The sequence below is a fragment of the Colias croceus genome, chromosome 1 (genome assembly GCF_905220415.1).
Source record: "Colias croceus chromosome 1, ilColCroc2.1".
Classification (NCBI taxonomy): domain Eukaryota; kingdom Metazoa; phylum Arthropoda; class Insecta; order Lepidoptera; family Pieridae; genus Colias; species Colias croceus.
Window position 1 is genome coordinate 573816 of NC_059537.1, and position 26080 is coordinate 599895.

Genomic DNA, 26080 nt, shown 5'->3' on the forward strand with positions numbered 1-26080 from the left:
GACGTATAAAACAAAGCTTCGCGAAACAACATCCATAACTCTGTTCTTTGTGAAGTTGGAATGAAATAGAAAACAAAACATTGAACAACGCGTGGAAAGCCTCCAGAGTCTCCACTATTGTGAAGAATACGACAATTACCGTCTTAAGCTTCATTATATTTTTAACCGACTTCAAAAAAAAGGAGGAGGTTATCAATTCGGCCGGTATGTTTTTTTTTTTTTTTTATGTATGTACACCGATTACTCCGAGGTTTCTGAACCGATTTACGTGATTCTTTTTTTGTTCGATGCGGGATGGTTTTTTGCATTGGAATTTTGCAAGTGCAAGTTTGAAGTCGGTTGTTTTAACGCAGTTATTACTTGTGATGTTACAATTACTTTTAAACAGGCAGAAAGTAGAGCGCTATATTGTTGTGTATTCATTCAATATAACAACTGGAAAATATAAAAGTTATGACCATACAATTATAAACAGAATGGGCACGTTTTTGTATTCGAGTTTACACGAGGCTGTTTAAGCAACGGATCGTTAAGAAAGCCAACATTTTTCCGCGTTCAGTTCAATATAATATAAAGATGGTATTACGCAAAGTGTACTACTACCTTAATAATTTTTTACCTGGCTTTAAACTGAATTTTAAGGCGTCGCATTGGTGATGCCATTTCTTCGCAGGCTTCCTCTTAAAATACGTTTTCTTTCAACACTTCATTCTTACCTACATAAGTCCGGCACAATCGTCCAGAAGACAAACCATTATAAACGGCGGCCGCTCTAAATTAAAATTCTCGTTGCATCTGTTAAACTGACGCGTCTTCCGCCATTTTTATTTGCTGCGCGGTAAAATGGAAAAGTCACTTTTCTTTTGTTCTGCATTTAAGCAACTGTTTTTCTTCAGTTAAAACAATAGATGTCTGTTTACAAGAAAAATTTGATAGGCTAGTTTATGATATAAATTAGGCTCAGTATATGGCTGTAACTCGAGGTTAAAAGCATTTCCACCTTGGTGCTCTTGCTTCATATAAGTACTAAAATAAATATTTTGTAGCAAACAACATACATTGTAATCATATTGTTTTTATTTTTGAAACGAGAACAGAGTAAAATCGTTTTGGACAAAATTGCTGGTTTTTAATTTACGAATATATTACATACCACGAAATTATTAGCATTATGGACCAGTGTTAAAGTTTAAAACGTCTTGTTTATAGAAATTGTTATAATTCGTTCCACAAAGAATTTCTTCTTAAACGAAATCATTATGCTCATCTGATGTTCAACTTTGTCCTTATTATCAAAAAGAAATAAAATGGGATTCTACTCTTTTGTACAACAATACTTTATTAAAAATGTTTAGATTTGTTTGAAAAAGTTTCATAAAGATTGAAATTACTATTAAAGCTTAGCTCACGTAAAACATTGTAAAAAATTCTCGAACCGTAATTTTTACATCTTAATGTACCTAGTATGAAGTCGTCTGTTGCTATTTTTATTATGCATATTTGTATTATGAATTCCAACAAATATTTTTTAATGTAGCAAAATACTTATGCACAACAAAATTCAAATACGACATAGTGACGCTGAGTAAAAATTTCATAACTTACCTTTATCAACGTTGCATTTCCACCAGAGATATGCAAAGCTGCGTAGCGAGAGATGCGTTTGTAAAGAACCAATAGTATCGTTTCATTTAACTCGCCTCGCTCAGCACAGCTCTGATGGAAACGGCTCAACGGTGCTAGGTTTTTGCGCATACAATAAAGATGTGTGCGAGGAAGGTGTGCGTGGTATGTTTATTAGTTCTATAATTTTGAGCAATAGAAGACATCGTATCATTTTTATATATCTTCAACGCATCCTCGAACCATAGGTACATTTCCTTCGCACAACTTTGGTGGAAAAGCACCCTTACGTCCGATAACTGTAGAATAGCTATTCTACATCTACATGTGCTACGTAATAACATGTTATACCTTACCATTACCTGTACAGCCGGGTTCGCTCGAAAGTACGCGAAGAGGGCCCCGGTGATAGCCAGTAAGGCTACTGCGTTGAGGGCCAGTTGCATCATTCTGAATCTGTGGGCTGAACTCTCTGTGCTCGGCCCTCTCATGTCGCGAAGCATCTGGAATTTAATGCTACTGTAATCTTTGCTTTTGGTGTTTTTCCTACATTAAGTTTGAGGAGGTAGGATGTGAGGTGTGTTTGTCATGGATAAGAGCAAATACTACTGAACCGATTTTCGTTTTTATTTTTATTCATATTATATTTTAAAGAGAGGGATTTTGAAGTGAAGCTTCTAGGTGCGTTGAGAGTAAAATTTCAGGGTCGCTCAAGGCTATTATACCATCACGTCACAGAGTAAGGGGGCGATTTTGGGATCTTTAAATCTTGTTTTTTATTTGTTTGTTACTAATAAATTAAAAAAAATACAATCCATTTAAAACATTATTTTACGTTTTTACCTATATTATAAAGTAGTGGTTCGCCCGTGGTACATATTTCGCAATAAAAGGTAGCCTATGTCCTTTCTCGGGTATCAAAATATCTCCATACCAAATTTCATGCAAATTGGTTCAGTAGTTTAGGCGTGATTGAGTAACAGACAGACAGACAGAGTTACTTTCGCATTTATAATATTAGTATGGACTAGCTTCCGCCCGCGACTCCGTCCGCGCGGATGTCGGTCTTTGCGTGGATGGTTTATTTCTCCATTTTGAGTAACTCGGACAATGACATCTTATAAATATCTATTGGACCCAAATACGGCTAGGTCTATAATAATACGCAACGTGTGTTCGCGGTATCTACTACAGAACAACGTCTATGGATAACTGAAAAATTGAGATTAATTTTTTTTCTACGTATTTTTCCAGGATAAAAAGTATCCTATTTTACGCCCAGGATAATAAGGTATAATTATACCAAGTTTCATCGAAATCGAACCGGTAGTTTTCACGTGATGTCTTCACATACAGACAGACAGACAGACAGACAGACAGACAGACAAAATTTTTTTAAATCACATATTTGGGTTTGGTATCGATCCAGTAACACCCCCTGCTAGTTATTTTTTCAATATTTTCAATGTACAGAATTGACCCTTCTACAGATTTATTATATGTATATAGATTAACCATATTATTAATTCCTATCCTTCTAAAAATTCAATATATTCATATAATTCTATCAACTATTCATTCAATCCTCTAATTAAACAACTCATTATATAACCATCTTATTTTTCAAAGCGAAACCGTCCACAAAGATAATCTGAATTTAAAGATCCAATCACAAGCAGCTGAGCTCTCAAACCGTACCATTAGCTTAATTTCCTTGACATAACGTTTGCTGTTTCTTTGCTCATACTATAACGAGGCTAAACCGATTACTTTAATCCATAAGGGATGTTGTCAAGGGATGCTTGTCAATTATTGTGATATAATGGTTGTTGCATTGTGTAGAGTTTTTTTCGTAGCATATAGTAAGCTCAAAACTCTATTCAATTAGATATCTTATAAAAGCACTTTATATATACTACATTATGAATACATAATATTTGGGGTGTTTTGTATTGTATAATAATTATAAAATAAATTTATTTAATAACTAGATTTCCGCCCGCGGCTTCGCCCGCGTTTGCAAAGGAAAACCCGCATAGTTCCCGTTCCCGAGGGATTTCCGGGATAAAACTTATCCTACGTGTTAATCCAAGTTACCCTCTACATGTGTGCTAAATTTCATTGTAATCGGTTCAGTATTTTTTACGTGAAAGAGTAACAAACATCCATACATCCATACTTACAAACTTTCGCCTTTATAATATACGTATATTAGATTACGAAACGTTTAGAATATTTGAGAATACTAGATGAAGGAACAACAAACAATGCATGTTTTCGAGTGAATGATAACTCCTTCGCTTTGTGCAAACTATTCTGGATTAATGCAGAAATATCTTTAGCGCTCGAGCTGTTCCGGGAATAATCTTCATTAACAAAAGGGTAATTATAGCTGCAAGCGGTAGACAATATTCATTCATTGTTCATTCATTCCTATTGTATGCGTTTTGATTGCGTTCTGTATTTTGTTTTGGTAACGTGTTTTCCATTTGTACAGTTTACGTTGTTGCGTATTCAATGGCTTACTTTTTGAATGACAATGCTGTAATTAAAATAGTTTTCACTGCGGATAGATAGGATAGATAGTAGTAGATGTTTTGAAGACAACATGATGTGTCAGGTGATCTCATCTTCAAAGGTGTACCATCGTTTTCAATATGAGTAGATATGTATTTTTGAATTTATGGTATTTATGTGGAATTGTTAACGAATATTATATGGTTAACAATCGACAAATATTCATTTGGATGGAAAAAATCAATTTATCGCAACTACACACGACACATAGCACATTCGTATTTTTTATATAAAATATAATATACTGTGACTTTTTTTAATACTCATAATTTTAATTTAGTAAATTATTTTAGATCTTCATACTAGGTACTAGGTTTACTTCAATGAAACATCAAATTATTTAATGCTGCATCAGAAACATCGAGAGAATACAAATAGTTTTGATATTTGATTCGCACTCGTTACTGTTACAAGGAAAAGCAAATTTACAGGAAAAGTTGCCTTTGATACTAGGATTTGCGAAAACTAAACATTATTTTTTTTAATGTTAAAAATGTTCATTCACTGTTAATGATCATTATTTATTCTATAGGTAGGTATATTTGTTTAAACGTATTGATTTAAATTAAACATTACGAAACAATTCCATCTTCTAATGTATAAAATAAAATATACTTTTCAGTTGGTAATTCATAACAAGAGTTGTTAAATAATATTTCTTCACTTTTGGTTTCTTAAATAGCATTCATAAATACCTCTAGCATTTTGTTTTGATTTGTTTTTAATACATTTCTATACCGTTGCCTTTCATAGATTTAGTACAACTTTAAATCTTCTAATATATAAAAATCAATGCCACTTTTCGTTGTAATTCCATAACTCGAGAACGGCTGAACCGATTTCGATAATTCTTTTTTTATTATATTCCTTGAAGTACGAGGATGGTTCTTATGTAGAGAAAACGTGAATATGTACCACGGGCGAAGCCGGGGCGGACCGCTAGTAACACATAAAACAGAAGCGTTCAATCACGTTTAAAGTATTGAACACTAAAACTGGCTTGTACAAAAATTACCTTACAGTTTTGAAAAGTTCCTTAAAATCCATTGTTACTATATCCACGTGGAAACTTCAAGCGACGTTCCTTGAAGAGACCACTAAGGAACTTTGAAAGGATTGTAAGGAAAGCGCCTTTTTGAAAGCTAAAAAGCGCTTTCTAAAAGTGGTTCAGGTGCGCTAGTGCAACATTGTGCAGCGATCAAGCGCTGAAGGTGTTAGTGTAGAGCTAGCAAATTGTTCGTTATAGTTTTCAGAGCATTTAGGAATCAAGTGGCGCTGAGACTACGTTTTATTTGTTATAGTTTAAATAATTGATAAATAAAAGTTACATAAATAATTCTGAATAAATACCTAATACCTACTATCTTATAATTATGTCTAAAAAAATGAAACTGCCATCAAACTCACAGAACTTAAACCACACGGAAGGCATCAGCTTTCATTTAAAAAAAATATCATAAAAATTGCAACAAACAAAACCTCTTTTTGTTTATTCATTTCACAAACAACTACAAACATTCCATTCACAAAGCGGTAACAAAAATTAAAATGCAATAACGTGTATTAAATTTCTAAACTAGGTACGGTAGCTAAGAAAAGTGAAGAAAATTTCATTTCCCGGCCCCGTTCCGTCGCATATTGCTATTTACTCCAGTGCGGTTCGTTGCTCCGCTCGACACGTGCGAGCGATATACTATTATCTATTACCACTGTTTGCTTTGCTATAGACATGCTTTTCTTCTCGCTATGAATCCATAACGGGTTATGTTTATTTTTCAATATTCAGCAGATTAGAAATATTTATGGAATGTAAAAATTAACGTCGCAAGGACATTAGTCAGAAAGACAACTGCTAAAGCCGGGAACCCTGAGCTATTATCTAATCTGTGCCTGAGCGCTGAATTGCAATTTCAATGATCACTCACTCAAATATGGCTTCCAGACAATGGTCTGCAACTAATAACCTGTCCTAATAAACAAGTAAATGAACTGTTAACTTAATATATTTTGAGAAAAAACAACAAAACTGTTATTGAAAGGGAAGGAATTCTTCATAATCATTTCTTATCTAGTTATATCAAAACAATAAGTGTACTTAGATGCATTTATTTTTCAAGGAAGTATTTCTCCTCAGTTTACTAGAATACCTTCCACCTTTACCCGCGATATACTTTGACCATTCAATGTATTTTCTGTTTCACCTATTAAGTCTTATATTTTCCAGGAAAACATAGCCTGTCCTACCTACTACCCCGTTGTTTATATTATTTACTTATCAAAAAACTTAATCAAGCACAAGTGATAACTGCGTTAAAAACAACCGACTTCAAACTTGCACTTGCAAAAATGCCCATAAAATAAAAACTACTGGGCCTATCCGAATAAAATTTTTATGAGACCATTTCGACACCATCCCGCATCGAACAAAAAAAGAAACCAGTCGGTCAGTAAATCGGTTCAGAAACCTCGGAGTAATCGGTGTACATACATAAAAAAATAAAAAAAAAACATACCGGCCGAATTGATAACCTCCTCCTTTTTTTGAAGTCGGTTAATAAACAAACAGAGTTACAGTAAATTAAATTCAAGAATAAGGAAGTAATTCCTTCAATTCAAGGATCTTAAACGTTAACTATCTGTAAAATATTTTTATCATCCATTTAATTCTCGTGAAACTCCCGTCTCGAATCCGACTTCATTTGTCACTATAATTAATACAACGTTTCTTGATGCTCAAGTATTTACGCCATGTTTAGGAGATATCAAATTGAGTTTGTCTGTTTGGATAACAAACTCTATAATCGCTCTATGTTTTCTTAAGTCTATATTCATAATTCTGTAGAATTAAAAACCTTAATTTAAAGTTATTTGTACATTTAATTGCCTTATTTATTGCCTATTGATACCTTAAAATTTAATACAATTATCTAGGAAGAAGGCCGAATAATAGAAATCCTAACATTAAAAAGAAAATTCCAAGAAAAAACTATCCAGACAAAACTAACTAATAGTCATGTTTGTAATTAGTGTAAGTACATACTCTGTGTTCTCGTTATTAGCCGTTTCTTTTTCCCCATTGACCAAGAAATTGCTAAATGTAATCCTTTAATCATCATTTTAGGATTAAGGTTTCTTACAATGATTAATAATTACAATAAGTTAATTTTAGAAGCCTGTTAGTTAAGTTGGTAGGTAGATAAATTCAATTAAATATCTGTAATCAAAACTTTGTATATGAATGTATATTAATTTTATTGCAAAAGTCTAAACTAATGATCATAATTTCACTAATAGTAGGTACTCTTCAACTTAATACTACGTTTCAACTTGATTTGGGCTGAACATCGTAACTAAATTTCTTTTAGGCTCTTCTCAAGAAACTGCTTGCGAACCAATATCAAATAGTAAAACTTTATGATAATACAAAAGATTGAGAATTTCATACTTCCACCAAACAATCCCTCTAACAGCCTACAATATAACTTATAACTATGTCATATCAGCGTCCACATCATAATGCGTTCCACGTGCAATCGTCGATATAAATTGAATGTTTAACAATTAAAGTAAATCCCGAACAGAGGCCATCTCCGGCCGTTTACCGACAAATCCGATGTTCTAATTGAATGAGTCCGCATTTTCAATTTGATTCAGTTTGCGATCGTGGCCCGAGATCAAATGAACTGCAATCTACGGTACATTTCAAGTGTTAAGTAAAATGTTTTGGCGAGTTGTGAGATACAAGCGGCTGTTGAAACGAAATAAGATTGGTGTGTGGTGTAATTTATATATTAATCATTTTCAAAATAATCGATTGTAAAATATCTTTTTAGGCTGAATTTTGACAGCAAAATTTTGGACGTATATAGGAGTATAACACACTAAAATAGTGCAACTTTTTTCAGACACTATAAAAATAGTTTAAGCTGTAGAAGCTTGTATGTAGTATCTTTTACTCACTGAGGTAATATTTCATCAGTACTCATAGCTATCTAAGCCCCGCTGCCGCTCATAACTCATACCACTATTATTCCCGCTGTCGCTTATGCCTTCCGCTACATGGTCAGCGCCACGTGTTAGTAATACTACACTTTATTTTAATTGCACACCGAGCGTTCTGCGTGTGACATTTTATTTTACTCCACGGTTTACGTTTTAAACGTTCGCTACGTTTATTTGTTATTGTAAATATTTCCTTTTCCACATTCTCGATTATAACTTGTTTATATTGAGTTTAACCTGTTGATCGTGATTTTGTATTTGTTTTACGATTACTATCAATGACGAATGTGCACTTTCGTTAAATAAACATTGGAATATGCACCATGACTCTATGAGGAAATGAAAATGAAATTCACGTGCGTTTAATTTTTTGATTTTTTGCAAGCGGAGTGTAGCTTTCTGTCCTATATATAGCTGTTACTTAGTTTTTATGAATTTGTACTGCAAAATACAAAATGAATCTTGAATCTATTTCTGTTCTGATATCATCATAAAACTCTCAAAAACTAACAGAATGAAGTAGCAAATATTTTCAATAACCGAATGAATTCAGTGGACAGCATAATATTAAGATGATACACGAATAAGGAAAACTTATTACCCGAAAGATGGAATTAAATACTATTTTTTCTGTGTCCGTTTACATTATAATTGCGATATTGATTTTTATATTGAAATTGAATTATAAACGTTTTTATAAAACTAGTTGTTCTCCGCGGTTTCACCCGCATTGCTCCGGTCCGGTTTGTCTTAACGTGATGATATCTGGGGGCACGGTAGTGCCCCCGCCAAGACGAGCCAAGCGAAAGAGAAGCGGACGGGCACTACCTACCTTTTCTCGAAGCGCTTCGACGTTTTTTTGAACCCTCATAACTTGGGTTTGGATTATGCTAGATCGACAAAATTTTAGGGATATATTGTCAATAGCGGACTTATTGAAAATATTAAGTTTTAATTACATTAGCTTTTATACTTCAGATTTTATTTATATCTAAAAAACGCTTATTTCGTCACTGACTCACTGATGATCATCAAAATTCTTAAGGTACTTCCTAATGTCCTAGAAAGCTGAAATTTTGTATGTAAGCTAGTATTAGCACACAAAGAACAAAAAAATTATAAAACATGTAACTTTCATCCCTCAACCCCTTAAACTAGGGAATGGGAGTTTGTATGAGACCTGTAATTTTAAATTAAATTTTGATGACGCTAGAGGTCTAATCTAATAATCTAAAACTTGGTTCCCCTAGATACATTTATGTATAGGTACTCCTTGTTAAAAAAAATTAAAAATTTAATCGACATATATTGAGATATATACTTCAGATCAGGTCATATAAATATGAATGAATAGAAGTGTTGCGAACGTCTCCTGCCTCTTACGTCCACACAGTAGCTAAAAAAAAAAATTGTCCTTGACAAGAGAGTGGGCTATAAAAAAAGGCGTCTCTGATGTGCAAGAAATACACCCCAAAAAAAGAAGAAAAAAAAATTGTTACAAACAACTTACAAAAAGAAATGAAATCCCACCAAAAACATTTTCATGTAAAATGTTGCCAAGACGAGCCCATATGACTCGCACTGTCAAAAAGTTATCAGATCTCATGTAGAGCCAAGCTTCTAACACTACACGCCCTAACTCTACAAGGCCTAACTTTACAAACTCTACACCTTAGTCAAAATATGTGGCTTGGCCGTTCGTTACTACAAGAACTATTGTATAACACAAAAGTAATGAACAGTGAATTAATTTTTCACCTTACGCCGATGTGAATGTAGCGAAATGGCCAAGCCACATATTTTGACTAAGGTGTAGAGTTTGTAAAGTTAGGCCTTGTAGAGTTAGGGCGTGTAGTGTTAGAAGCTTGGCTCTACATGAGATCTGATAACTTTTTGACAGTGCGAGTCATATGGGCTCGTCTTGGCAACATTTTACATGAAAATGTTTTTGGTGGGATATAGACTTCCTCAATAAACGGGCTATCTAACACCGAAAGAATGTTTCATCAGTAGTTTCTGAGATTGAATCGAATGAATCTCAGAACGAACAAACTCTTCAGATTTATAATATTAGTAGATTATGTCTTATTAAAATATAATATTTAAAATTAATGTCAGAAAACCAACATAAAATAATTTAATATGTTTTTGGTTCCTTTTTTGATATTATTAGAATTTAAAGGCATTGTATTGTATCAGAACGTACCATTTTTCATATACTGAAAATCTGGAGAAAAAATTAATTTACTTTTGCAAAATCAATCAAGATGATCGAAAGTTACATAAAAAAAGAATCCTGTAATCATGCCACACAGCTCCAAATACATGTAATTGCATCATTTCGAAAACAAATTAGGCATTCGGCAATACAAAAACACCTTCCGCATTCGCGAACTTCCGTGAATTCACGGCGTTCATAAAAGTTGGATTTACGTACAGAATATAAATCCATTGTGTCATATCCGGGCACGGCTGTACCAGATCTGTACGGCATGTGAAACTTTCGCACCACATTAAAAGTTCGGTTTAATGTACCGAAATGCGTGCCCGTGAGTTAAAGTTAGTGCCTCAATTATAACTTGTTATTAACACACATATTAAAGCTTTCGTATTTGCATAAGTTGTTAATTTATAAGTGGAAGAAATTCATAGTCTGTTTCAGTTTAATCTTAACTACTTGAGAGCACGCTTCGGTAATGTGCAGCTGATTTCCAATAATATCTATACATATAATAAATCTGTAGAAGGGTCAATTCTGTACATTGAAAATATTGAAAAAATAAATAGCAGGGGGTGTTACTGGATCGATACCAAACCCAAATATGTGATTAAAAAAATTTTTGTCTGTCTGTCTGTCTGTCTGTCTGTCTGTATGTGAAGGCATCACGTGAAAACTAGCGGTTCGATTTCGATGAAACTTGGTATAATTATACCTTATTATCCTGGGCGTAAAAAAGGATACTTTTTATCCTGGAAAAATACGTAGAAAAAAAATAATCTTAATTTTTCAGTTTTATCCATAGACGTTGTTCCGTAGAACCGCGAACACACGTTGCGTATTATTATAGGCCTAGCCGTATTTGGGAATTGGGTCCAATAGATATTTATAAGATGTTATTGACAGAGGTACTCAAAATGGAGAAATAACCATCCACGCGAAGACCGACATCCGCGCGGACGGAGTCGCGGGCGGAAGCTAGTTATAACTAAGAATAATGATACGTTTAAGTAGTAGTATTTAAAATACACACATAAACACAATGCACAACTTTACCATTAAAAAATTTAAAGTTAAAACTTACCCGATGATGCAGAGACATGTTGCTGCCATTTTGAAATCTCACAATAGTCTGTAGCGATGCCGGTGTCGACATGCTCTTGGTGATGGACGAATTAGCATTCTCCTTCTCCTGTTGTTCCTTCAACAAGAGGCCACGCGCTATCTTCGCGTTTAGGCTTTTATTCAAATGCTGCTGAGGAAGCAATGGTGCTTCCATAGTTTTCGTCGTATACGATGGGGAGGAAGTCTGACTGAAAGAGTCCGACGACACGTTTGAATCTTGGCGCACGCTTATGTTTGACCCGGAGCTCGGGGACCGCTTTATTTGTTGGTTTTGCTGTGGCGGCGGTAGTGGGTTGTCTGGCATCTTTTGCGGCGGCCTTCTGGGCAGCGGCGGTTGCTGTTGTGGTGGCGGCGGGTTGCGGCTGCAGTCAATTCGGGGAGGCGGGTTCCTTCGGATCCCGGTTGTTTCATTTGATATCGGCCGTGGTGGTGTAGGTGGTGGGACACGCTTCGGTGGTTGTGGTGAGGACCTACGGGGCGGCGCGGGCGGCACCGGCAGCGGCGTCACCACGGGCGCGGTCCGCTGCGGCACCGGTGGCGGCTGCGGCGGCGGCACAGGCTGGATCGGCGGTGGTAACTGTAACAAGGGAAATTGACTAACTTAAGATAATTAATTGCGTTAGGAGCTCGATGTATCGGCTCTCTACGTGCGTAATTAATTCGATTGTTACACGGTAATTAGATATTGACGTAAATTTAAGCGGTTTATGCAGTATCATAGCATCATAGCATAGTAGTAGAAGCTCTTCAAGTATTAAATGGAAAATTTTAAAGAAAGGCTCCGTAAAACTTATAAATTAGTTGGTTGAATGTTACGAAAATTTAATTATACCAAAATATAGAATGTATATTTTATTTGTAATTGGTAGTTCTAATAAATCTCAAGTAAACATTGTCCGACAACAATGGTTTGTTCCTCAGTAATAATTATTCGTTGAAGTATCGATTTGTGAAGTTTTGCTAAGAATTGATTGTTCATAACGAGGCGAACAAAGAAAGATATTATTACGAAGAAACTTTCGTATAATATGTTCATATTGTAAATCTCGTTAAAAGCGAAGGATCCTACGGTATTGATGACGCAGGGCACGTGGTAAAAGTTTTTATACGTGGCTCCTTTAGGTAACCTCAATTCTACTTCCGAGTAGCGTTCGTAGCTACTTTAATGCCCCATCATGAAGGAACTGTTCAATACTACAATTATTTTAGTACGTACAACCAATTCTAATTTTACCACACATAAGTTCCATCATCTTCTTCTACTTATTTTATACTAGTGATGATGATGAAGATCAAAAGACTATCTTTCAACCAACCGAAAGATCTCTAAAGGTTTAATTACCTTATTGCATACCTTAACAGGTCTAGGAGGCACGAGCCGCGAGGGTGGGCAGTAGGGCAGCGCATCCGACGGGCAGTAGACGAAGCCCGAGGGCCGTGGCTGGGCAGACGCGCAGGCCGCCGTGGAGTGCCGGCGTGGGGTGCCCGCACTCGGACGGAGCAGTTCCATCAGCTTCTCACCAGGGGTCGCCGCTAGGCTGCCGGCGCGACCGTACCTACGACAATGTTATAGTTTAAATATTGTTGATGGTTTTGTTGTGGATGATTTTTTTAACAATAGTGGTAGGGACTAGTATGCAAAGAAAGAAAGAAGGAAATGTATTGTCATTTAACGATATGCCACACAATATAACAAAAAAAACATAAAAAAGCTAAAAAAAAGAAAGAACTTAAAAACTAATTGACCCTTAAATTATATAATATTGCAAATCAGCATACTGCGCGGCTCGTTGGTTGCTGACAAAAGGGACTGACTCAGCAAATAGTTGCAAATTGTTATGCCTATAATAATATTAAAATAAAATTAGAAGAAAAAGACTATTTTCATTTTGCCAGTGGGAAGCCAAAGTATATCAATATTATGCTCCACCAAGAAACATAGGCCAAGTTTTTTCCGGTGCAAGCTGAGGCAAACAACAAATATTATTTTTTTATTTTTTTTTTAAGTTATACTTCTTTTGGTGCGATCGCGATGGAGAAAAATGATGAGAGTGAATTTTTACGATGCGCGCGCACACCGACACCTACTTTTAACAGCATGAAGTTAGTTCTAGGTGGTATGAAAATTGATAACTATGTTCAAGTTGTATATTCTAGTATTTTTTCCATACGCCAAAGAAGTATAATAACTTCTAACGCGTGTACATAAGTACACACATTTTTTTTCTCAATTTTGTTATTAGATTAAGTAGATTTTAAGGTTCTGTATCCAAAATGGTTGTGGCAATAAATAAGTTCATTTCATTTCATTTCATGTATAATTTACATGAAAAATTTAAACTAGCCTGGCAACTAAGGCTAGAATCAATTATGCAATCGTTACAAATTGTAACAGCTTCGCATTCGAAACGAAACCATACACACAACAATTCTCAAATCACACCGCCACGATACTAAATAAATTAAAATAATTCCATCATTGTGTTCCCGGTACAATTAGGTACTGCTCAGGGCCTATTCATTACGTTGACAAGTAATTACCGGGGTTTGATTAGCAACATCGGTTCCCGCTTTCAAGTACTGCCATCTGGTGTTCAATGGAAGTTTCAATGATGGATGCGTTTTGTTACAATGAGCCCTGTATTAATCACTGGTAGAAAAGGAAACTATAATGTTTTGATTAAGATACAGCTAATAAACTCAATTCTTACTTAATTAACATCCAATATAATGGAAAAGATAGCTGGGGAAGACAGTTTAGTTGGAGACATGTAGAACTTGATATATTTTCTAATTTCAGAAATATGTAACCATGAAAACTAAAGATGCCATGTGATATCATCCTGCCTTGAAAAATTATGAAGAATTTTTACTTTATATAGGGTAAACATAGTTTTGATTTTTTGATTACAGTATTTATCAAAAGCTATTTTAAAGTCAATCCGTAAAAGAAGAAGCGTGCGAGAGTAAGATTTTAAATGCTAATAATATGTTCATGTCGAATATAATATTATAATATCGTTTACAATCATACATCTAATATGTCCCCGTAGAAGATAATCCATGTATAATCATAACACATGTTCTTAAATAACACTGAAATATTATCGACTTTGATCCTAAGAAATTAGATCATATTTTCCAAAGACCGTTCAAAACGGTTCAAATAAAAATCTCATCAAGTTTAAGAAGGTATTTCGAACACATTATACAAAATGCCTCGGATCCTGAGGGAAGGAAAATTAATAAACTGTCAGCTTATGACATTACGGAGACAGAGGAGCGACGCGTAAGACAAACATATTTCTCAACTAGTGGTCCGCCCCGGCTTCGCCTGTGGTGGTGTGGTGTTATTTCGCAATAAAAGGTAGCCTATGTCCTTTCTCGGGTATCAAAATATCTCCATACCAAATTTCATGCAAATTGGTTCAGTAGTTTAGGCGTGATTAAGTAACAGACAGACAGACAGAGTTACTTTCGCATTTATATTATTAATTAGTATATTAGTATTAGTATGGATTAAAATGAGTAAGTTGACGTCAAGATATTCCAAAACAAATTGTTGCTACGAAAATATAGGCCTAGAACAAAATTTTGACCTCTGAAGGTTATTTTAACTTCTTGCTCCAATTGCTGTAAAAAAATTTGTTTGAAAATAAAGCGCTCAATGGAGAAATCAGTTTCTTTTTTGGACTGCCTTGAAAGTCAGTGTAATGTGTTCATAACATATTATGTTTCTTCATTTGAATGTAAATTATTATTTATTTAATTTAGTTTCAATTTTAATGTTGTAACGATTAGAAAGGTCGTAGGTAAATAGAGCTCTTCTCCAATCTCGCAATGCAAATTGACCTTCCAACTAGCACAATAGGAAACACTGAACAAATTGCATGAAACATATCAAATGCAATTCTTATAACTAATGTATTCCACGAGAAAAAGATATATTATCATGTTTCTCAAATGTAATGTATTTTAATATTTTCATCCTGTAATCTGTCGTTTAATTTAGTATTTTTCTTACTGATGTTTAATTAACTAAACCTAATGGAAAGATACTGTTCGTGAATTAATGAAAAGATATTCACTATAATTACCGAGTCGGAGTTCCTTTGATAAAATAATCAATAGTCATTTATTCCATATTGCCTTCTTTGTTCTCACTTTACGGTTTTGTCCATTACATAAGGTACTAAATACCATATAACTTTACAAAAATTGTAGGAAACTATGCGTTGAAACGTTTTTAGTGATTAAAAGCGAGTAGAATAAACTAACATGATTAAGGTAATTCTAAATATTATCTTTACATATAATAAATCTGTAGAAGGGTCAATTCTGTACATTGAAAATATTGAAAAAATAAATAGCAGGGGGAAAATATTGAAAAAATAAATAACTGGATCGATACCAAAACCAAATATGTGATTAAAAAAAATTTTGTCTGTCTGTCTGTATGTTCAGGCATCACGTGAAAACTAACGGTTCGATTTCGATAAAACTTGGTATAATTATACTTTATTATCCTGGGCATAAAATAGGATACTTTTTATCCCGGAAAAATACGTAGAAAAAAAATAAATCTTAACTTTTCTTAATTTTTCCGCGCGGACGGAGTCGCGGGCGGAAGCTAGTCATAAATAAAAAATAAGTATAGTCAAAATCAAATATAAAGAAAAAAAAATACTTTTCAAATATTGTGTAGACGTACTTAAAAATAAAGCGACTCATAACCTATCAATTTATAGGAGTCATCATATTCAGCATCATATTCTTGCCACAAAATGAAATGTACCCAAAAATGTAGCCAGAGAAAGAACTACGAAATCTCAGTCGTTAAAACCGGTAAAAATTGCAACAGATTAAAAGGAACGCAATAGGTAGATTTTTGTTTCTTTTTCGGTTTCCGTAGTTTCCGAACGGGTGGGACTTTGGAAAAATAAAAAATAAATTCTTTGCATTTAATCGGAGGCGATTGAGCGGCTAGTGGGCCCGATTTCTGTTGACCAAATTGCTTTGATCGAGTGAATCGGATCTTTGCTGTTATTATACTACTGTTTAAACCCGACCTTGCTTCTTATTATTACCACTACTAATAATGTCGCTCTGAAGATAAAACGAATTACCGTTAGAATACTGAATGAGGTGTTAAACTTACTTCTATAACTTTTTTATTCAACTCAAAAAATTTAACTTGACTATAAGAGCATCTCTATAAAGGGTACATTATTTATTTCTATATGCACCACACTATATTAATTGTAATTACTAGCATAAAATACAGGGATTACAACAGTACACATACGGCAATCACATTTTTTATTAATTATAAATTTATTGTATCTATACTATACACCCCAAACGTTTGTAAGATCTAAATTTGCACAAGTTATACCACGTGTAAGACCCAAATAAAACAACGTATAAAATATGAACGCAATAAAGAAAGGTTTTCAAATTAGGTAACTTTATGCAGAAAATTTGAGCGGACGTGTTCGCCAACACAGGCTTAATATTTTCCCTCCTTTAACTTCTTATTATAAGCGGATTAAAAGGCAGATTCTTTTAACGCTTTTTAATTAAAGAATATGCTTTGTCAGCTCCAGTGCAGTTCAATTAGGATAAAGACACGTATTTCTTTTCCTTACTGTCTTGTTGGTTATTGGTTCTGCAAGATATCAAAATGATTTCGAGTTCTCGGTGGAATAAAATCTGAATGTTTTTGTACCTCTAATTATGAAGAATTGACCGTTGTTTTTAAAAGCTCTTATTTATGTTTTGTTGCATCTTAACTCTATATCTGACTTTATTCCCACATTAAACTGTTTCTCTTTTTGTGTTTATAAAAGCCTTATTAAAATAAACACATCGAAACGTTTATTAATTCACATTTATTTATCGAATAATGTTTGTGGTAGACCATAATTCATGAAATAAGTGGTAACGCCAATATAATTAAAATAGTAAATGTAGAAATTAAATGTTTATTATTTGTGGTGTATTCCTTCATCCTTCCCTACATACGAGCACAACCAATCATCGCGCGCTATTTAGCGCTCGTCACGTGACCTACCTATGTCACGAACGACAGCCAATAGTTCTCTCCGATCTTTAGCGAGGATCGGGACTCACCGCCGGAGAGCTTCCACGAGGCTCTCTAGATCATCAGGCATTGTGCTTTTGTAACATCACCGGGGTATCCCGTGCCCCGGCCCCTTGGTCGCGCTCACCGCCGCGTGTGTGTTTGTGTGGAGTGTTGGACTGGACCCGTTCTTGCCCGCCGCGAGCTGGAGGACCCTGACCGCGTGGCGGCGGCGTGTGTTCTGGACGCTACTCCCTCCGACGAGGTATGTGCCGTGTGTTCCCGTCTTTCCCCTCTTTGCTAACACCACGTTGATCAAAATACAGTCCACTTTTATATCGAGGATATATTTGCGTATATTTTTTATATTGGCGCGACCATTGAGTGGTACCTTCGATCCGGATAAGAACCATTGATTGGTACCTTCGATCCGGATAGTAACCATTGTTAGTCCTTACGAATCGTACATTACCTGATGATTCCACCGCCCTTATTAGGATACTCATTGTGTAGGCCCTAATAAGCGTATTAGTAGTTACGCGTATATTATTATTAAAATAGTTAATTAAAACTATATTCATATCGTTTATCCGCAGTTATAACGCTAAAATCATTATAAATCGAACATATTACATCATATTTATCTACGGTCTACCCGCACTCGAAATTTATCGAGTACCTACATTCCGCGATCCGCTGTTATAATCCGACCATATTGAGATTGATTGCATACTCTGTTCTTATTACGCTTGCGTCACTGACCTACTTTATTTGGTCGTATTACTTGTTATTGTAACTTTTATTGTAAGATTCTCTGTTTGAATATTTACTTTTGTTATTAAAAATGCCGCCTAAGAAAATGACTAAGTTAGCTGATAGTGACGCTTCGGATGTTAATGATTCGGAAGATATAAATGATTCGCAGTTATCCATGTTATTAGCTAAACGCGAAGTTATATTCGAAATGGTGCAAAGAATTTATGATTTGTCTATGAACGTTCATAACAACGCTGCGCTTATGGAAAGTTTCCTTGACGAGTCCGCGCAGATAGAATCATTACGCGATGATTATAAGAAATGTTTAGATGAATATAATATTCGTTTGTTATCATTAATTCCCGCCGCGAAACCTGATTATAAAAGCCTCGTTGCATTCGAGTCTTTGTATAGCAGGATTAAAAGAATTAAATCGCAATATTCGCAACCATGTCCGTCACACGGAGATATTAATAATTTGCATAAAAATAGGCCTAAATTACCGCCTATCGAATTAGTACCATTTTCGGGTGATATTCGCTCATTTCCGCTGTTTCTTTCGAATTTTGAATCAATTGTTCATAACAATCCCGGCCTTACAGATGCCGAGCGTTTATATTATTTACTAGGTAAATTAACGGGGAAGGCCACAACTGTTATAGCTGGTATAACCCCCTCCGCTGAAAATTATAATTTAATTTTACAAACTTTAAAAGATAAATATGATGATAAACGTATGTTAGTTTCCGCGTATTTAAATCAAATGTTTGATTTTAAACCTTTGCATTGTGCGTCCGCAACAAACTTTGATTTATTTACAGATAACTTTATTAGCGCAGTGCGCGCCTTACAAAATATAAAGTTAGATAATATTACAGATTTAATGATTGTTCATATCGCGTTGAAGAAGTTAGACTCAGACACTGTTCGCGCTTTCGAGACTGAGTTTGGTAGTGAAATGCCTACTTTTGATAACTTAGTTCAATTTATTCAAACTCGTGCGAAGGTATTAGAACGCATTCATCCTTCCACAAATTCGGGAATAAATAAACCGCCTCGAAAGAATAATAATTATAACCGCAGTTCAAATAATACTTCTTCCGCACCGCCTAAGACGTATCAGTCTTACGTAACAACAGCTGATTCCGCTTATAGTTGTCTTTGTAAAAATATTACGCATCAACATTTATATAAATGTTCGAGTTTTCATAAAATGAGTCCGCAGGAACGTTTGAAATACGTAAAGGATAGAAACGCGTGTATAAATTGTCTCAGTATAAAACATCGAGTTTCTAGTTGTTCGTCGTATTCTAATTGTCGCGTTTGTAAATTAAAACATCATACAATGTTACATTTGAAACGCGAATCTTCCATACCCGCGCCTGCGTCTCATCCCCCGCCGCGCAGCACACCGCCGTTGCCTGCGCCGTCGCCGCCGTCGGGCGAGTGCGTCCGCTCTGACATAGCGCTATGTACCGCTAGCTATACAGCTAATACTGATAACGCATTTCAATGCAACGCGCCCGCGAATAAACAATGTACTATTTTATTATCAACCGCTGAAGTCGTAGCTTATAATTGTAAAGGTGAACGGCTTATTATTCGCGCGCTTTTAGATTCCGCTTCGCAAAGTCACTTCATTACAAATGAATGTTGTGAACGCTTAGGTATTAAACCGCAGAAAACCGAACGTACTATTAATAAGGGGTTCGGTGGTTCAGAAAAAATTATAGATAGTAATTCCGTAAATATAAAATTTTATTCGCGTCTTGACAACAACATATCTTTTAATATTTCACCGCTAGTTGTTGATCATGTTACGGATTTATTACCTACCGCTGTTATAGACACTTCGGTCTTATCGCATATTTCGCATTTACCGCTCGCAGATGAGAATTTTGGTACGCCAAATAAAATCGATTTATTAATCGGTGCTTCTCTGTTCCCTCATCTGCTTCTCCCCGACGTAGTTCATGCATCTCGTGACTCGTCGGCGCCCGCTGCATTGCGCACGGTGTTAGGCTATGTAATAATGGGTTCAGTACCCACCATACCTAACATACACAAACCGCCCTTGACGTGTTGTCACGTTCAAGAGACCGCCGCTATTGACTCATTAGTCAGGCGTTTCTGGGAGCTCGAAGAGCTTCCTACCGCACCGCCCGTTCAACATCCCGATGATGTTGAATGTGAAGAATATTATAAATCAACTACAACCCGCGACCCCGTGAGTAGCAGATATATTGTTTCGCTTCCATTTAAGGATGATTTCTACACTCTCGGTGACTCATTTAATATTGCCCGCAAGCGTTTCATGTGCCTTGAAAGAAAGCTACAAGCTTCACCTAAATTAAGGTCGGCATATGATGACGTCATAAAAGATTATCTAACGAAGAATTATATTTCACCCGCGCCTCCGTATGATCCGCGTGACCCTACACCTATTTATATTATACCGCATCACGCTGTTCTGCGCGAGGATAAATCGTCGACTAAGCTGCGCATGGTTTTAGATGCTAGCATGCCAACTTCTGGAAGCCAGCGTTCATTGAATGACCTTCTGCATGTTGGGCCGAATTTACAAGGCAATTTGTTTACAATTATTTTAGGTTTTCGTCTCCACGCGATTGCCATGACCGCCGATTGCCGCCAACAATTTCTGCAGATATTCGTGCGTGAGTTTGATCGTCGTTTTCAATGTTTTTTATATCGTTTCAGCCCGCAGGATCCGCTGCTTCTTTATCAATTTAATCGAGTTTGCTTTGGCATCAAGTCTAGTCCTTATCATGCACTGCGCACGGTAAGACAGCTCGTAGAAGATGACGGCGCGAAATATCCGCTCGCGAGTAGCATTGCATCTTCCTCGTTGTATATGGATGATATCGCCTTCTCTATTCCCACGGAATGTGAAGCAGTTTCCGCGTCGCAGCAGCTCATCGATTTGTTTAAGGGAGCTCAGTGGGATCTAGTTAAATGGAATAGTAATAGTAAAAATGTGTTAGATAATCTTCCCGCTTCGCACAAACTTTTACCCTCCGCGGTAGAGTTTGATAAGACCGTGCAACATAAATTACTTGGTCTGCATTGGTCTACTGTTGATGATTGTTTTTATTTTAAAATTACTGCACCCGCCGATGTGATGTGCACTAAGCGCTCCATCTTGTCAACTACCGCCCGTCTGTGGGACATGATGGGCTTCGTTGCTCCCACAGTCGTGTATAACATCCCATCAGATAATTTCTACCATGTTTCTGGTATTGAAAATCCCGCTGACATTCTTTCGCGTGGCATTACGCCACAAAATCTCGTCTCGCACCCTCTGTGGTTCCAAGGACCCCAGTGGGCTCGTTCGGACCCATCCGGATGGCCTCTTAAGAGTCTCGATGGTGAGTCTATTCCAGACATTCCCGAACGAAAATTATGCACGCACACTGTGTGCTCGCCTATAAAGCATTGCGCTTTATACGATACCGCCCTTCGCGTCTCGTCGCGTCGTGTATTTTATATTTATAGGTTCCTTATATTATTATCCCGCCGCGGTGTTATGATGACCGTAGAGGAACCTAATTTCGCTTTAAATAAAATTAGTCCCGCCCTGCAAAATAAATATTTTGCAGAGGAGTATTCTAATATACTCTATTATAAATTTTATTTGCAGGCTTTCAATCACTTGAAGCCTTTTACTCGCAACAGACTTATCCTCATTGGACGTCTAAGCGATACCGCCCTGGAATATGCACATAAGCATCCAGCGATATTACCGCACAATGATCACATAATTATTATGATCATTGATTATTATCATATTAAATATATGAATATTATAACACATTTGTTTCGTGTTATTTTAATTACCGCGCTCTTATTAGCATTACCCGCGCCGCAAGTCAAATCTGATCACGTCAGTTTGCTTGATAGGCATTCGCTACTGGACAAGTTAGTTCAGTCGTTTTGGAAACGTTGGAGAATGGAATACTTACACGGTTTGCAGGTTAGGCAGAAATGGAATACGCCTTCCACACCTATTACTCCTGGAACGGTCGTGGTTGTAATAAATGATAATGCACCGCCCCTAACCTGGGCTTTAGCCGTCGTAGAGAAAGTACATCCTTCAAAGGACGACGTCGCGTGCGTTTGTACAGTTAGAACCGCCAAGGGAGCTTACCTTCGCCCGGTCGTTCGTTTATGTCCGCTTCCAAGACAATAGTTATATCGCATTAATATATTACCGCAGTTAGTTAAGTTTAATTTTAAGTTTTGCACCGCTTTCGATATAATTTCTTAGTTATAAATACCGCCGTGACTTTAGGAATCTTTTATACCTACCCCGCTCGCTTTACGCGATCCTAGAGTCATAGAATTTGTTAGTTATATTATTTTCCGCCGTGACTTTTAGGATTTTTTATTATCCCGCTCGCATTATGCGCTCCTGGAGCCATAGAATTTGCTATTTATATTACCGCCGTGGCTCTTAGGACTTTATTAACCCGCGCGCATTATGCGATCCTAGAGTCATAGTTTTTCGCTGTATCTTATGATTGGTTTTAAATGGTGACCCATTTAGGGCGGGTGGATATGGTAACGCCAATATAATTAAAATAGTAAATGTAGAAATTAAATGTTTATTATTTGTGGTGTATTCCTTCATCCTTCCCTACATACGAGCACAACCAATCATCGCGCGCTATTTAGCGCTCGTCACGTGACCTACCTATGTCACGAACGACAGCCAATAGTTCTCTCCGATCTTTAGCGAGGATCGGGACTCACCGCCGGAGAGCTTCCACGAGGCTCTCTAGATCATCAGGCATTGTGCTTTTGTAACATCACCGGGGTATCCCGTGCCCCGGCCCCTTGGTCGCGCTCACCGCCGCGTGTGTGTTTGTGTGGAGTGTTGGACTGGACCCGTTCTTGCCCGCCGCGAGCTGGAGGACCCTGACCGCGTGGCGGCGGCGTGTGTTCTGGACGCTACTCCCTCCGACGAGGTATGTGCCGTGTGTTCCCGTCTTTCCCCTCTTTGCTAACACCACGTTGATCTAAATACAGTCCACTTCATATCGAGAATACATTTAAGTATAAATTTATATTGGCGCGACCAATAAGTTTACCTTTTATTTAAACTCCAAAACCGCGGTGACGTCTGTGGTTGGATTTTTGTTAATTAATCATGCACATTTGAATAATATTTTTATTTATAACAAATAACATAATAACAATAAAAATTGCTTATTTCAATTTTTAAATGTACGTACTCTTTATATATATAAATCTTAGATTTTATCGATAAACTTCTAAGGATATAATATCTACTACAATAATATGTAAATGTATAAAATAAAGTCAGTAACATACACGAAGCTCAAGACCATTACAGTCCTTTGTGGGTTGTAGTGTACTCACTCACTTCTAAATATTAAATACTAGCTTCCGCCCGCGACTCCGCCCGCGCGGAAAAATTAAGATTAATTTTTTTTCTAAGTATTTTTCCGGGATAAAAAGTATCCTATTTTATGCCCAGGATAATAAGGTATAATTATACCAAGTTTCATCGAAATCTAACCGTTAGTTTTCACGTGATGCCTTCACATACAGACAGACAGACAGACAGAAAGACAGACAGACAGACAGACAAAAATTTATTTAATCACGTATTTGGGTTTGGTGTTGATCCAGTAACACCCCCTGGTATTTATTTTTTCAATATTTTCAATGTACAGAATTGATCCTTCTACAGATTTATTATATGTAGGTATAGATAATTTATTAAATATAATTTATTCAGTAAACCCACTGTTATGAACACTAAAGCTGTTCCCGCTTTAGGCTTGGGAACTGGAATTTCTTTAGGGAAACTCAATATTCCGTTTAAAACAATTTATTTTCGAGACTAACACACCATTTGTACAAAGTTTTTTAGATAAGTGAAAAATATACATTCTACCCTATATAATAAAATAAATAAAAAAACGACGTGTGGCACTCGGAGACTGCCGCGGTAAAGCTATTGCATGCTATGCCTTCAAGCCACACCTCCGCCCGTCGGAGTGGGGAGCGTGACGTTTTTTTGTTACGGAATTTCTCGATTCGGTCCCCGCGCTCAAGGCCCGCGATAGAAGCTATGCAATAGCTTAAAAAATACAATCTATGTTGGTGGCGCGCGTGATTACTATAATAAGTTTAACAGTCGTAGACATAATCGATTGTTACAAAAAATAAAAAGCAAGCCATTGTCAAGTTTATGTTTTAAACATTTTAATTTTTTTACTAACATTTTTATTATTTTTCCATATGCAGTCGACGCTAATTATTTAAAATTGATTAAATATCCTCCACATTGCATAATTCAATAGATTAATATCCATAAATTAATAATTAATTTTGTATGACCGAACCGGCCGCAGGTGTGTTCCCGTCGGGCGGTATTATCCGACGTTACGTAGTGCGCTGTATCACGCTTGTCATCTTTATTTGGTAGGATTATAATTACCCGTTGAATTAATTACCGTAATGTCTAGTGGGTTTTGGGTAAGCTACTGCCTATTTCTACGAAAAATCGGTTAGTAATAAATAGACTTCTGTCTTCTTTTAATAAATAGTGTTTTAACAAAACTTGTATGACTGATTGATCACGATATTACTCGTTTGTTATAATAACTATAATGATAACAATGAAGCAATCAGTGTGACAAGAAAAAGGTGAAATATACTGATCAGTGTTATAGATGTCCTTGATAAAAATCGATACAGGTCATACATGGAGCAAATGGAACTACTAATTGTAATTTAGTAAGTTTCTTTTTTTGTTTCAGCACCTTTTCATAATCATTTTTTGAAGTGAAACTTCTTTATCGGGGTTGGACAAAAATTTAGTGTAACATTTTTGCGTTACGCTATAGGTGTGACATTTTTGCGTTACGCCGTAGCCCCGTAGGCGTGACATTTTTGCGTTACGCGCCAACTTTTTCTTATCCCTAAGTTTCACTTCTTACGTATGTACTCTAGCACACGCACACATTTTTTTTTTATTCTTATAGCCTTATATTATTTATTCTAACTCATTTGTAAGCATTTTTTGTATTTACCTTTGGGTCACAGCCCATGGAACTTTTATCATCTTTTGAAAGTTGAACATAGACCTACTTGGTTAAATATTACAGTTCATATTTCAAGGTACTACATTATTCAACAATTACTCCATACAAGGAGTAATTAGTATGACAAGATATTCGTCATGTACATTGTAAACGTAATGTATGAGACTATAGGCTGTAGTGAAATATATAAATAGTAATAATCCGTTTATCTTTTTATAAATTAAAAGATTATTCAATATAATTGAAGTAAAAACCTACGTTTTAATAAAACAATTGATTAATCTACCCTTAAATTTTAAGTAGCAATACAATATATTTTTCGATAAATTTAGTGAGTAACAAGAACGGTTAGCATAAAAGAAGGATTCTCTACGGAAAAGTAATTACCAATCTTTTACTTTTCGGTATAATGTCACTTTTAAGCTAACTAACGGAATAAGGTCAGTAACTGGATAAGGTTTCATAAACGTTAAACGGTTAAAAAAAGAAATACTACGAGCCCTAAGAATAAAGTTGTTGCGTAAACACGTTCCTCTTGTAAAAATAATAAATATTGTATAGTAAAGTATTTTATTTTCTGCTACAACTAGATAATAATCCCTC

General features: G+C 35.9%; 1 protein-coding gene across 1 annotated transcript in view; it reads right to left on the reverse strand.

Moving 5' to 3' along the window:
- Positions 1-26080, reverse strand: part of LOC123696421 (atrial natriuretic peptide-converting enzyme) — a 111813-nt gene that overhangs the window by 37101 nt on the left and 48632 nt on the right. Inside the window, exons 4-6 of the mRNA XM_045642582.1 lie at positions 12902-13101; positions 11505-12136; positions 1986-2126 (exon numbers count right to left, since the gene is read on the reverse strand). Coding sequence (XP_045498538.1) covers positions 1986-2126; positions 11505-12136; positions 12902-13101 — 973 coding nt within the window. The remainder of the gene's footprint in view (positions 1-1985; positions 2127-11504; positions 12137-12901; positions 13102-26080) is intronic.